Below are 12,513 nucleotides of genomic sequence, written 5' to 3' on the forward strand. Positions count from 1 at the left end.
ATTTTCACCATTGGGGGTTGTCCAAAACAAACTTAATATTGACATGGTAGTTTTTTTAAAAAAAAATTTAATATGAAAAAAGTGCATCTTAAATCAGAATTTTATTAAACAACCAATTATAATACTATAAGACATATAAAAAAATTTCAATGGTAAGATCCGTCGCAGATTTTCTTTGTAAATTTTTTATCTGAAAAAACAGTCCTAACATTTGGACACAAATTTATATAATTGTAATAGATGACATGTTGGAAAGTTAAAAAGGAGGTGAGTGATGAGTAATTTACTTAACATAACATGCTCAAGTGTGAGTGAGTTAGTGTCCAATGCTCATAATTTGGACAATACTTTAATTGAAATGATTCAATTCAAACTAAATTCAACATTTACATACACACAAAAAACAATCATAGAGCCTCTCCTCCTCTTAGGGAAGGGTTATGCACACAAATGTGATATGCATGGAGAAAATATCAACATGAAATCAATAGTGGGCCATAATTAATTTAAAAATTTATATGCCTTACATCAATTAATCCTCACTAATCCATTAATTGGTTTGGAGCAATTGTTCCCTCAAGAAAGGTTATGGGTTCGAGTCATAGTATCTGTGTAATGTGTGTGAGTTTAGTATGTTATTGCCCTTCTCAATAAAAAAAGGTATTTTTTTTTTTTAAAAAAAAAAGACCCTCACTTATCCATTAAATGTCCAACCAAGTCCAACCCTAATTGCCCAATAAGCAAGCAACCCCCATTTGGTTAATCTTAATCAATTCACATTTCTTAAGGAAAAAAATAATTAATTTAAAAAATAACATGACATTCATAAATTAGTTAATGTTTAAAGATAGGGATAAATAAATAAATAAAAATTGAACGGATTGAATCGCAATAGCATGAATGCGTGCATGAACATGAATGATGATGCCATGGTGGCAAAAACGTAGTTTGATGAGAAAGATGAGGTGAGTGAGTGAATGGGTAAAAAAGAAAAATGGTGGGTTTTTTGTGGGATTTGGGTCTTGGGGTTCTAGAACCAGAACCAGAACCAGAACCAATCGAAATTCTGTCTTTAACTCAAAATAATATATAAAGGGCACAAACAACATCTTCCATTTTTCTTTCACCACCCTGATTTTTCTTCCTCTCCTCTCTATCTTTCTCTCTCTCTCTCTCTCTCTCTCTCTGAAAACCCTAATTACAGCTGTGCCGTTTATCTCTCTCCTTGTCTCAAAGGAGACAAATTTAGCAATAAGATCAGGTATTTTTTTGCTTACCCTTCATCTCTGTTTTGATCGTTGTATTGAATTTTGCAGAATTATCGGTAATGACGCTGAAACTTGCATTGATTTGTTGAATTCTGGTGAATTGAGCTTGTAGCATTATGGATTGGTTTTAATTCTCATTCGTTTGATTGTCTGCGTCCGATCTTGTTTGATGAATTCAGATTGGTCTTTGAATTCTGTTGTGCTTGTGATGCTTGTAATTCAGCTGTGTTGTTTTTGTTGTTGTTGAATTATTGGATGTTGTTGATGAAGCTTTGTTTGCTTCCTGGTAAGAGTTTGACGGTTGGATAAGGGAAGATGATTTGCGGTTTTCTGCTGTTCGTTCGTTTTTTTAAGTTACTTGGATGATTGAGGAAGAAGAAAAGAAACTCAATTTAGCTATGTAATTACCTGGAATTTAGTTAAGCTTGTTGTTTTTCTTAAGGTTTTATTAGAAATTGAAGGCATCCAAACCTGGATGTGAAGTTCTCGTCTTTCCATCTGGGTTCTGTGTATGGTGATTCAATATTAAGAATGGTTGAATTGATTTTGGATTTTGGATTTTATATGCCACAAAATTATGGGTTTACCTAATCATCTGTATTCATGCATATGAAGTTCTTGCCTTTTCATCCAAAACTGATGCTTAATGTTAATTCTTATTGTTTTGCAGATGGAGTGGTCATTCTCTCGGTGTGGAGAGTAATTGTCATTTCAGTGTAAAAGGGTATATTGGAAGCAGACCAATGGAGGCTAACATATGTGATGTCAATCATTTGGATGCCGATGTCTTATTGCCTCCACGAAAGCGTCTGCTTGCTGGATTAAAGAAACAGAGTCCGGATGGTGATGGATCTTCATGGCTGTCTCTAGTTGCTTCTTCAGCTTCAGCATCAGCTTCGGCATCTGCATCTTCCTCTTCATCGCCTTCTTCAAGTGAATTTAACACACGTCTTAACAATATATTGAGTTCTCATAACCCTAACCTTTCACCTGAGGAGCTGGTAGAGATCTCAAATTCAGCTGCTGCTGCTGCAGCTAAGGCTGCAGAGGATGCAAGAGCTGCGGCTGAAGAGAAAGCTGGCATAGCTGCAAAGGCAGTGGCTGCAGCCAAGAGTGCTTTAGAATTGGTTGCCTCTTTTTCTGAAGATGTAGGCTGTAAGGAAAAATACCTGAAAAAGAACAAGCTCAAGAAGCATGTTCCAGTTCAGCTTTTGTACAAAAAATACCAACCAACTGAGAATTGCAAGAAAGATGAAGAGTTGGCCCGAAAGTTGCATAGAGCTATAAATAGCTCCCCGAGAATCTCAAAGAATTCATCAAGTACTGACTCGAAAGGTCATAAACACAAGAAGCCTAAAATTGTGCACAGTTCTGAGAAAGTTAGGGTTTCCAATGGGGGTATTGAGTTGGAACAAAACCCTGAACCTGCTTGCAATGGACATGCAGTAGCAGGTAAGGTCAATGTTGAAGGCACCATTCTAGAGTTGTACAAAAACAAAGCCGAAGAAAAAGCTTATAGACATGATAAAACTGGTCGATTGGAGATGGATAATGCAGAAGCAGAATCAAGTCAGATGAAGGAAAAAAGTTGGGATGATGTGTGTACTAGTGGTAAAAAGAGGGGAAGAGTGAAGCTAAAAAAGTTGCCTTTAAGCATTTGCACATTCAGGGATCAAGCAAATCCCAAAGAAGAAATGGATGCAAGAGGCTCTCCATTGACTGTCATAAACAGGGGCAATCCTACTGCAGGAAAGAAGCCTTTGTTTCCTGTGGAGTCTTCTGCTGATAGTATGCTGCCAATTGAGGCCACACCAGTGTGGAAATACCAGGATTTCAAGGCGCCTGCGTGTGTGAAACAAAATAAAGTCATGCAGTCATAATATTGCTGAATTGATATTTTGTGACAGGTGGCTATAAGATAGAATGGGATAGCTGAGGTAGGATTCACGATGTTCTTCGCTTCTTATAGAAACGGCCCTTATTTTGATTTATCTTTTTGCTCCTTTTGGTTTTGTAATGAACTTGGAACTGACTACATGTAAATTTAGATGTTAAATTGCTGCTTGCGTCCGTGCTTTACAGTCCAAATTGCCTGTTGCTCTTTTGACAGCAAAGCTTGAAGTTGAGAAACAACAGGGGTTTCCATTAGTTTGATTAGTGTTTTGTTGATATCTTGCACAATAATTCCTGCTGGTGTGCTGATGATAGATGTACAAACATTGTCAATGTCTTTGGTAATCATATTCTTTTGGAAATTCATTCATTCTTTTTTCCTTTTCCGATTTCCTTTTGCTTTGAAATTCTTCTGGTATGAGTTTATGGTTTCCCTTGTTAGCACTTTAAATAAATTCAGAGCTCTGCTTCTGGAAGCGATCGAAGAATTTCTCAACAACCCTACAAGATCCGTTCGTTCTTCTTTGCACCTCGGACAGATGGTCAGAACTTTTTCTGGGATGAAGTCCATAAATATTTCTCTATTAAATGAACCAAGCCTGTGTGGTGTGCTCGATGAATTCATTTTGAGGCAACAAATGTGATGAGTTTGTGAAACCTTGTGTGACAATAAATGGATGAGAAACAGTAGAACCCTTGATGTTTGGTACTTAGGTTTTGAAGATCCGATCTTGGAGATGCTGCCAGGGTGCCAGCAGTATATTATATAAAACTGTCAAAAACTCTGCTTCTGCTGACACTTTAAGGAATTTTTAAGCTTTCAGGGCCAAATACTATTGGAAGTTTGGAACCCACATTAGCCGACCGTGGGTGAAAAGTAAATAGTAAAATACTGGTCTTTGTCATAACTTGTTACTCTTTTCAACGTCTTTCACATATAAATTTGAGTTTTTTTTCTTTTATCTTTTTTATTGTTGTTAAATCTACTGCTGAAGTCAACTCAACCTACCAAAACTAACCTTGAAGAGAAAACTAAAATACTTCTAAAACGTCTAAAATAATTTTCTACCAACCCATCAACGCCCTCCAAATCCAAAGTCTCTCTCTCTCTCTCTCTACTCCCAAGTCTCAATCTTTTCTCACAAACCTCAGAATCACATCCAAAAGAAGAAAGTATGAAACTTTTCTCCAAGTGGGCCACTTATTGTTGGGCGGTGACCACACTTTGGGTTATCACGTCACAGTTGGTTGAGTTGAGCATTTAGAACATAACTTTCATATGGAAATTAACTAAAGGCATTAATACAAAGTAGATCCATTGGGAATTTTCCCAGTGTTCTCAGCATCAGATTAAATTTTTACAAACTGAAAAATCATACACGTGAATAATAATTTTATTTCTCAATTGATTTATTGTATTAATATTGGGACCACTTCAGTTATGCAGGACTGTTCCTTCACTTCAGTCATGCAGGCTGCAGCCCAGACAGGTGGAATGTTATGTCGGTCTGTCAGAGATATGAAAATGTCAGTAACATAAAAAAGAACAGCTATGGTGGATTTTTTAGGGTACAAATTTGTCTACGAGTGCAATTATAGCCGTTAGATTGACGAGTTTATTTATAAATCACAATTCCATTTTCTTTGGATTGTGCTTCCATTTTCATTAAGTAGGAATTCATACTGAAGATGGAGCGTCTTGGATTAGAGAGCAAAACAAAAGGCAAGAAACTAACCCATCAGATAAAAATGTGGAAAACAAAGAAAGAAAGAAAGAATTTAAGAAACAATAACTCACTCAAGAAGAAAGTCACCAATCATCATGAGTATAAAAATGTGGGAAACATAGATGTGTATTGTTGTTCTGGCTTTAGCTAGTTTACAAGCCACCAGGGCATATCCATTTTGACAGTGGAATTCCTCTATCTGAATTCTGACTGTAATTTTTCTCACAAAAATCATTACTAATTTACATCTCTTATAGTTATAGTTAATAAAAAAATAATAAGAATCTTATTAGATGAGTAACAAACAAAATTAATTCACAATCAATTGTCACAATGTGGTGTGGAGGAGTGTTTGGAAGCGTTAACATAGTGTGGTAGGTGACAGCATCATCCTTCATTCCTTTCTTCACTTGCCAACCTTAATCTGAAGGTTGCTCATCCCGACATTCACCTTCTCCATTTTAGATTTATTTTTCATCTCAGACTGGCTCGAAGTACTGCGATTGAGCCACGGGTGTTGCAGGCACTGCTGAGCAGTAGGCCGCTTCTCTGGTGAAAAATCAAAAATGGGACAAAGGAATTCTGCAAATTCCCGAGCATCAGTCTCAGAAAATTTGTATCTATCAATCAGTATTTTATCAAGTGGCCAAAATTTCAGCCTTCGAATTCTTTTTAGATCCCCGTGTCTGTCGAAGAAATCCTTGGAACGAGCTCCTGCAATTGCTACCTGAAAACCCAAGCATAAGAGAGAAATGAATCAGACAAAGTTATAGGAGAACTATCCGAGGGCAATGAAGGATTAATATCTCACCTTTCGAGGCATCTTTCCAAGGAGTTCCATCATCAACGCAAGGTGATCCTGAAATCAATCCAATGGATATTTCAATTGCAAAGCAGTAAAAAGAAGGCTGTGCGGGATAGAAAATTTTCCACATAACATGGCCAAATCACATAAAATTGAGAAACTGAGATTTAATATTGATTAACATGAAGAATTACGTTTGATTACAGAAACCTTATTTAAAATGTCAAATTGTTCATAGAGAAGAGAAAGTCCAGCCTAAATATTGTATCAAAAGGAGAAACGTTGGGGTTCCGGGTTCCCATTGTCCAACTTGAAAAAAAACAGATTATATATAACTTTATTTTCTATAAATAAAGTGGGCATGCTATAATATCATTAGTCCCATTGTAAAGAAATTTAATCAAAATAGTGTAAAGGTGAAACTCATTTTTACCTCATCCTCACTAAAGCCTTGTCCCATCTTTGGAGCAAACAACATGTCACCAGTTGCAAGCTCGAAGGCGGTGCAAGCAAATGACCACATATCAACTGAGTAGGAATAACCAGATCGCAGAACAACTTCAGGAGCCCTATACTGCCTTGTTTGAATCTCTTCTGTTAGTTGCTTGTTAGCCCAACAGGCATTTCCGAAATCAACAACCTTGCACCTTACATCAATCCCATCCATGTTTCTTTCAGACTTCGGAGCTTCAACACCTCCCATAGATTCTCTTCTCATGGAAATCTTAGCAACTGCCCGCCTTGCCCTCCTTTTCAACTTTTTCTCAATAAGATTCATGGTGGCTCCACCATTCAGGTTCCCTTCAGGCCTTTCAAGAATTGGGGTGAGGCTAGACCTGACTGGATCTTTGGCAGGATCAATGGTGGTAAATAGAAGAATGTTTTCAGGTTTTAGGTCGGTGTGAATGATACCAAGTTCTCTATGCAAATAATCCAGACCTATCAATATGCATCTGCAGATCTCCCTAACTTGATTCAATTTAAGGCCTTTGTAACGGTTATACTTGATCAGCCGAAGTAAGCTATCACCAAGAAACTCAAGGACCATACATTGATGCTGCCCATTTGGGCCTGCGTGCTTAAAATGGTCTATCAGTCGCACAACACACTTGGAGTTTGTGGGGTCACCATCCGCAATATTAGAAAGAACTTCAATCTCATGAAGAGCAGCTTGAGCAAACTGTGCTGCGCTTTTCTGAATCTTAAGAGCCACGTACGTCTAAGAAGTATAAAAGGGAAATAAGATGATGCAAAAGTCAGGTTACTGAAGCAAACATATTACTCTTAAACAAGCAATTTACTTCATGGATGCACGAAGAAAAGAAAGAGCCAAAAATCCAAGTATAGCATCAAAAACAAAAGAAATATCACAATTCACAAATGTCTTGTTGATAAAAAATCACTTCTTCAGATTATGTCTTAGCCAAAGGCGATCCAACATCACATGAAAACAATCAAACACAGAAGAGCCAAAAAGCTTGAAACGTACATAATACATCAATTAAAAATGCATGAATACAAGCTAATTCAAATAAAAAAAGAAGATCTTGTTCATAAAAGTATCAGAATCCACACACACACAAAATGCTAAACTCAATTAAAAAAAGGGCAATCATGAATTAAAACCAATAAATCGATAGATTTAAATAAAACCCAGTAAATATTTCATACCAATAAGTAGGTAAAAACAGATAAACAAAAATGACACAAAGAAAATTTAAAAAGGGCGCGGCTTACAGAGGTAGTGGTGTCGTATGCGAGCCAGACGGTGGAGAACTGACCCCAACCTAGCTTCCTCTGAGCGACGTAGCGGCCGCCGGCGAACTGATCGCCGACCCTGACAGCATGGTAGCCTCCTTTCCTGTAGGAGTCGATGCCCTCATCGTCATCCTCTGACCCTGATGAAGATGAACACGACATTTCGTTGATCCAACTGGGTTTTGATTCTCTGATCTATTGGATTGGGTTTGTTGAATATGAATCTCACCAATGAAAAAGGTCCTTCCTTTTTCTCTGTTTTTGTTGATGAATGATGATTTGAAGTTTGATTTAGAAAAAGAAACAATTGTTGGGTAAAAGGCTAAAAATGGATGGATGGATGGATGTCGATGTTATTGTGCGTGTGAGAGGGGGGAAGGGGGAAGTTTCCTGTTTTATGCAGATTGGATTGATAAATGGATTGGATTTGATTTGAAATTGATGACTCTATTGCAATGAGAAAGGAGACTCACTCTCTCTTTCTCTCTCTCTTTCTCTCGGTCTCAGATTAAATCGGGAGTTTGTGTGTCCTTCACCACAAAGCCTCTTCTCATGTCTCTCGTCTCTCGTCTCTCCACTTTTTTCTCTTTTGCTTTTCCTAGTTGCTTGCTGTTGCTGGCCTTTTTCCCCGGTGCAGCAAGTGGTGGGTCTTTCCAAGGAAAATGGTTGTTTTTTTTTTTCTTTTCTTTCTCATTTTGTGACAACTTGCAAAATGGGGATTTTGGGTTTTGTTTTTGGAAATCACTAGAAGATGAGGTGGCCATGGTTTTGGGGATTAAAGGGTTGTACTCATTAGGTGGAGTTGTGAAGTGATCGATTTCTTGGAGTTGGGAGAGGTTGATGGTTGATGGTTGATGGTTGATGGGTGTTAGCCACCTGCCCTTCATTCTTTAATTCTTGGGTTTTGTTCAACTAAACCATGAACGTATTCTCACATTGACAGTATGCGCCTGAGAAAACCCCATCCTCTTTCTCTCTCTCCCCCCTTCCTGACTTTTGCATAAATTTTAAAAATAACATGAGTAACTTGGGCGTAGCAAGTCCTTGTAAGGTTCTTGGGCATACCCTAACACAAGAAATAATAGAAGCACATAAATTCTACTGGGTTATTAGAGGTGTAAAATATATAATGTCGTTTTGTCACGGCCCATTTGGATTAGGTCATTATCGACATAGAGTCATTTTATAGATAGAGTCTCATTGGCTCTCATTATAGAATCTTATACCGACATACTTGTGCATTGGAAAGAAACTTTCATGCACTGAGCTTTACACAAGATAGGAACTTATTTTTTGTGTCTTTATTTGTTCCAAGTGTACATTGGCATTAAAGGAGTGAGCTTGTTTTGGTTTTGCTGAAATCCAATTCATTGTTGTAAAGTAGTGACCAGCTCGTTGAAAAATAAATAATGTAAATAATACACATGACAATAATATTATCAATAATGATCATATCAAATATAATTTACACTAAAGTAAAAAACAACTGAAAATAATAATAACGTATAATAAGATCCAAACCGTTACTTAAGCAATTGTGAATTAAGTTCGATTGGTACATAAACGATTCTTGAAGAAGATTAAAATAGGCACAATCACATGCTTTTGCATCACTTATTTTATGCATAAGCCATGGGTTACATTACATCTTTCTCATTCCAACATGGCACAGATGTCCGTACAACCTTAGTGAGACCTGAAATGTTCATAAAGTTGTAAGCTTGTAGCCCTTAGGTGCCAAAAAGTTCAGTACTTCCAAATTATTCAATTTCTACACGAAAATGGACAAGGGTAGTGAGGAAGTTCCACATTTTTCTAGACCCTTATTTGATATCACCCAATCTCCAACACAATTTTGATTGATTTTCAAATTGAAGTTGAAAAGCTTGACCATCGAAGTTGCAAGACTGAAAAATCAGAACTCAACCCACCAAAACAACTGCAAAAGTGCTACACATTAGGCCTTACAATTGGTGAAATAATTAACAAACGTAGCACTAGAATACAGTGAGAGAGAGCAATCAAAATTTACTTGATCAACTGCCTAATAAAATCAGGCTGTGGGTGCAAGAATTGCTGCTATTGAAGACCAAGTTCCAGAGACTCCAATAACCACACCAAGAACCACAATAGTCCCATCCAAAAGCATCCCATGCCAACTCAGTTCTTCCTTGAACGCCATCAAATGAAACAAAGCGGGCAACACAAAGCCCAGAGCAACACACACACTGCTCCCAACCAGAGACAAAAAGTCTGCAAAATTAGGCACCAAAAGAGCTACCAAGCTGACCACAAACACCATCACCCACCTCAGCCACAGGCAGTACCTAGAATCATTGAACCTTCTCTCCACCACTTCGAAAACAGGGTTCATCATCAATGGTAACGTGAAAAAGAGGTTAATGCAGAGACCCATCTGCACCAGAGTGCTCACCAAGCCTTGCCCAAAATTGGTGGTGATTATGTCTTTGGTCTCTTCACCAAAAGCAAAGTAACCCAGAACTCCAAATGATCCATACAACAAAGCAATGAAAGCCATACACAAGGCCAAGACTTTACCAAACTTGTCTTTTTCTTTAGCCTCTGATTCCAATGGTAATATCATTCCAATTCCTTCAAAGGCATATACGGCCACACCAAGACCATAGAAGAAAACAGAGAAGCCTCCAAAAGCCTGCAGAGCTGGCCTATTTTGCAGAAAAATCATAACATCCTCCACCATCACAACCCCCATAGCTCCAAGATCAACAACATCAGCGAAAATGCTCAAAGGGGCCAAATGGGTCAGCGTGGGAATCGAATTCAATCCCAGCTGAAATGGAAAACAAGCCCAAAGGTACAAGGATTTTGGGGCAAGGCCCAGAATTCGATCTGGTCCAGAGTAGTTGATAACAAAAGCCAAAGTGTTTGATATAAAAATTAGATAGCTCACACAGAAACCAGCCTGAGCAAGCACGATCATGATGTCAACTGAGAGTCGTCCAATTGGGCCACACACAGCGAAGCCCAGGTCGCCAAAAGATGCGATCTTTGAGAGGCCATGGACAGAATCGAGCTTCCGGCGAGTGTGAATTAGGAGCATCATACAGTAGTAGGTGAAGAAAGCTACAGAGAAGAGCATGAGTGAGCCGAAGACCCATCCGGTTTTCTTGAAAGTGTACGGGAGACCCAGCACGCCTGAACCCACTATGGCTATGAAGACGTTGGCAAAGGTCTTGCCTTGGGATGAGAGCTTGCGAGGTCTGGCTAGAAGTGGAGTGTCTTCTCTAGGAAAAGGCGGGAGCGTTTGTGAGGATGAGCTCGCTTCTTTGTCAAACACCACCATGGTAGCTTTGTGCCTTTGGGTGGTGAAGAAAGAGAAATTGGGTTGCTGGGATTTGAGCTTTTGATCCTAAAGAAGTGAATTGAATTGAGAGAATGGATGAGATTTTGAGTTGATCGAGAGATTTTGAACGAGAGATTTTTTGGGGTATGATGGGAATTGGGAAAGATGTGTTTGGGGATGGGGCTGGTGGTGGTGGCTGGTAGTCTATTTGTGCAAGTTATTTTGGAAGGGTCCAAGAAGCCAAATGAGAACAGGCATTTATCCAAGACCAGCATTAAAATATCTCCTAAAAAAAATTGTTTCCTCAAAATTCAAGTTCCACCAAATCCAATTTTTCTTCTTTCATCAAGGAAATTGTAAATACTTTTGGAGGATATAGCAAACATATGGATATGGTTTTTTCTCTTAATTCTCGGATTTGAAGTAGTTCATTGTATGTGTCAAAATTCAAACCCTTCTTTGAAAGTTTTTATAAAAACTAACATTTAGAAAAGTTTGGAGTAAATTTTGATTATTTTTAATAAAGACTCCTTTTAATTGAACTGTTACCATGAGATGTAGTTATCAATATTATTTTGAGAGGAAGTACAATCTAAATTGAAATAATATTACAGGTGTCTTTGAATGTTTGACTGCTGGTGTCGTCGGTATACTCATAATTCTCTTGAGGTGGCAAAGTCGGTCACTCGGGTCCGCACATAACAATCAACAGGGCACACCACAACATACGAATTCTACATATTCAATATTGTATTCATTTTTATTTCTAGGACCTTTCTGATAAATTGACATAATTCATTTTAATTTTCTGATGAAGCCAAAACAAATGAAAGGAAGGACCTAACTTGTTGCTAATACAGCCAAAACAACACGAGAGATGAGCCATCATCACAAGGCAAACGGTTGCAACTTTTCAAAGGATTATTGTCAACAAAGAGCCATCTCCCTTGGCGGCCAGAATCTAATCCAGTTCAGGTATTAAACAGTACACAGAACACGGGTTATTTGCAAGGGGCATATTCTTGTTCTACAAGACTCTTAACCATTCTGTTCCTTAACACAGACGCAAAAGCAACTACTTCCTCCTAAATAATGAGTAAATATTCCATTTTGTACCATTTGCAAAAACAAATGGCGCCCGAAGCTTCCTGCGAATCCGGCGGAGAATTATAACAGCCTGTATTAGGTATTGAGGTGATGACAGATGAGATCCATAAACCTCTTTCAACTATGGTGGTTCAATTCACTACCAACTTTTGGTTGCACAAGAAACCCATGATCTGAACATGAACATCAAATGTTGATGCAACAGAAAGGTAACCATGACTAATCGTCTCATTCATCACCCCGAAGACGTCATGAACATGCCCTTCTTGTTCATGGCGAAATTTAATCCGCGGATGAAACGATCATGGACAAGGAGACCTGGAATTCCCCTTCCCCAACTCTCTGGTTATAACCTTCTCTTATCCTCAGTGGCACCCTCAGAAAAGCCCAACAAGTAAAAACCCTCCAAGTTCCTATTCTTATTAAAAGCTCAAATGCTTCATCTAATCAATTTTCCTCATCAGTAAAACCCTCCAACTAGTAATAAAATCTGTTTCCATGTGAGTAAAGAGCTCAAGAGCCTAATCCCACATCACCAACTCAAAGTATCAGTCAGAGAGCTACACCTGAGCTCATTCTGGGAAACTACTTTTCCAACTTGGTCAATTAATAAACGTATTCAATCAGGAC

General features: G+C 38.2%; 3 protein-coding genes across 3 annotated transcripts; 1 reads left to right on the forward strand and 2 right to left on the reverse strand.

The window, feature by feature from the left end:
* The first annotated feature begins 952 nt into the window (after positions 1-952).
* On the forward strand, positions 953-3,534 carry LOC117635922. Its single transcript, XM_034370313.1, has 2 exons — positions 953-1,261; positions 1,939-3,534. Exon 2 carries the CDS (start codon positions 2,012-2,014, stop codon positions 3,146-3,148), a length of 1,137 nt encoding a protein of 378 aa, XP_034226204.1. The 5' UTR covers positions 953-1,261; positions 1,939-2,011; the 3' UTR covers positions 3,149-3,534.
* Positions 3,535-4,962: 1,428 nt separating this feature from the next.
* LOC117634902 (SRSF protein kinase 1) lies at positions 4,963-8,181 on the reverse strand. The gene is made up of 4 exons (XM_034369181.1): positions 7,431-8,181; positions 6,127-6,912; positions 5,700-5,747; positions 4,963-5,615 (listed from the first exon to the last, which is right to left on the reverse strand). The coding sequence occupies exons 1-4, from the start codon at positions 7,611-7,613 to the stop codon at positions 5,295-5,297; spliced, it is 1,338 nt and encodes a 445-aa protein (XP_034225072.1). The 5' UTR covers positions 7,614-8,181; the 3' UTR covers positions 4,963-5,294.
* Positions 8,182-8,957: 776 nt separating this feature from the next.
* LOC117635863 (amino acid transporter AVT3B-like) lies at positions 8,958-11,010 on the reverse strand. Its single transcript, XM_034370241.1, has 2 exons — positions 9,484-11,010; positions 8,958-9,390 (listed from the first exon to the last, which is right to left on the reverse strand). Exon 1 carries the CDS (start codon positions 10,774-10,776, stop codon positions 9,505-9,507), a length of 1,272 nt encoding a protein of 423 aa, XP_034226132.1. The 5' UTR covers positions 10,777-11,010; the 3' UTR covers positions 8,958-9,390; positions 9,484-9,504.
* Between the last annotated feature and the right edge of the window lie 1,503 nt (positions 11,011-12,513).

The sequence above is a fragment of the Prunus dulcis genome, chromosome 7 (assembly GCF_902201215.1).
Source record: "Prunus dulcis chromosome 7, ALMONDv2, whole genome shotgun sequence".
NCBI lineage: Eukaryota > Viridiplantae > Streptophyta > Magnoliopsida > Rosales > Rosaceae > Prunus > Prunus dulcis.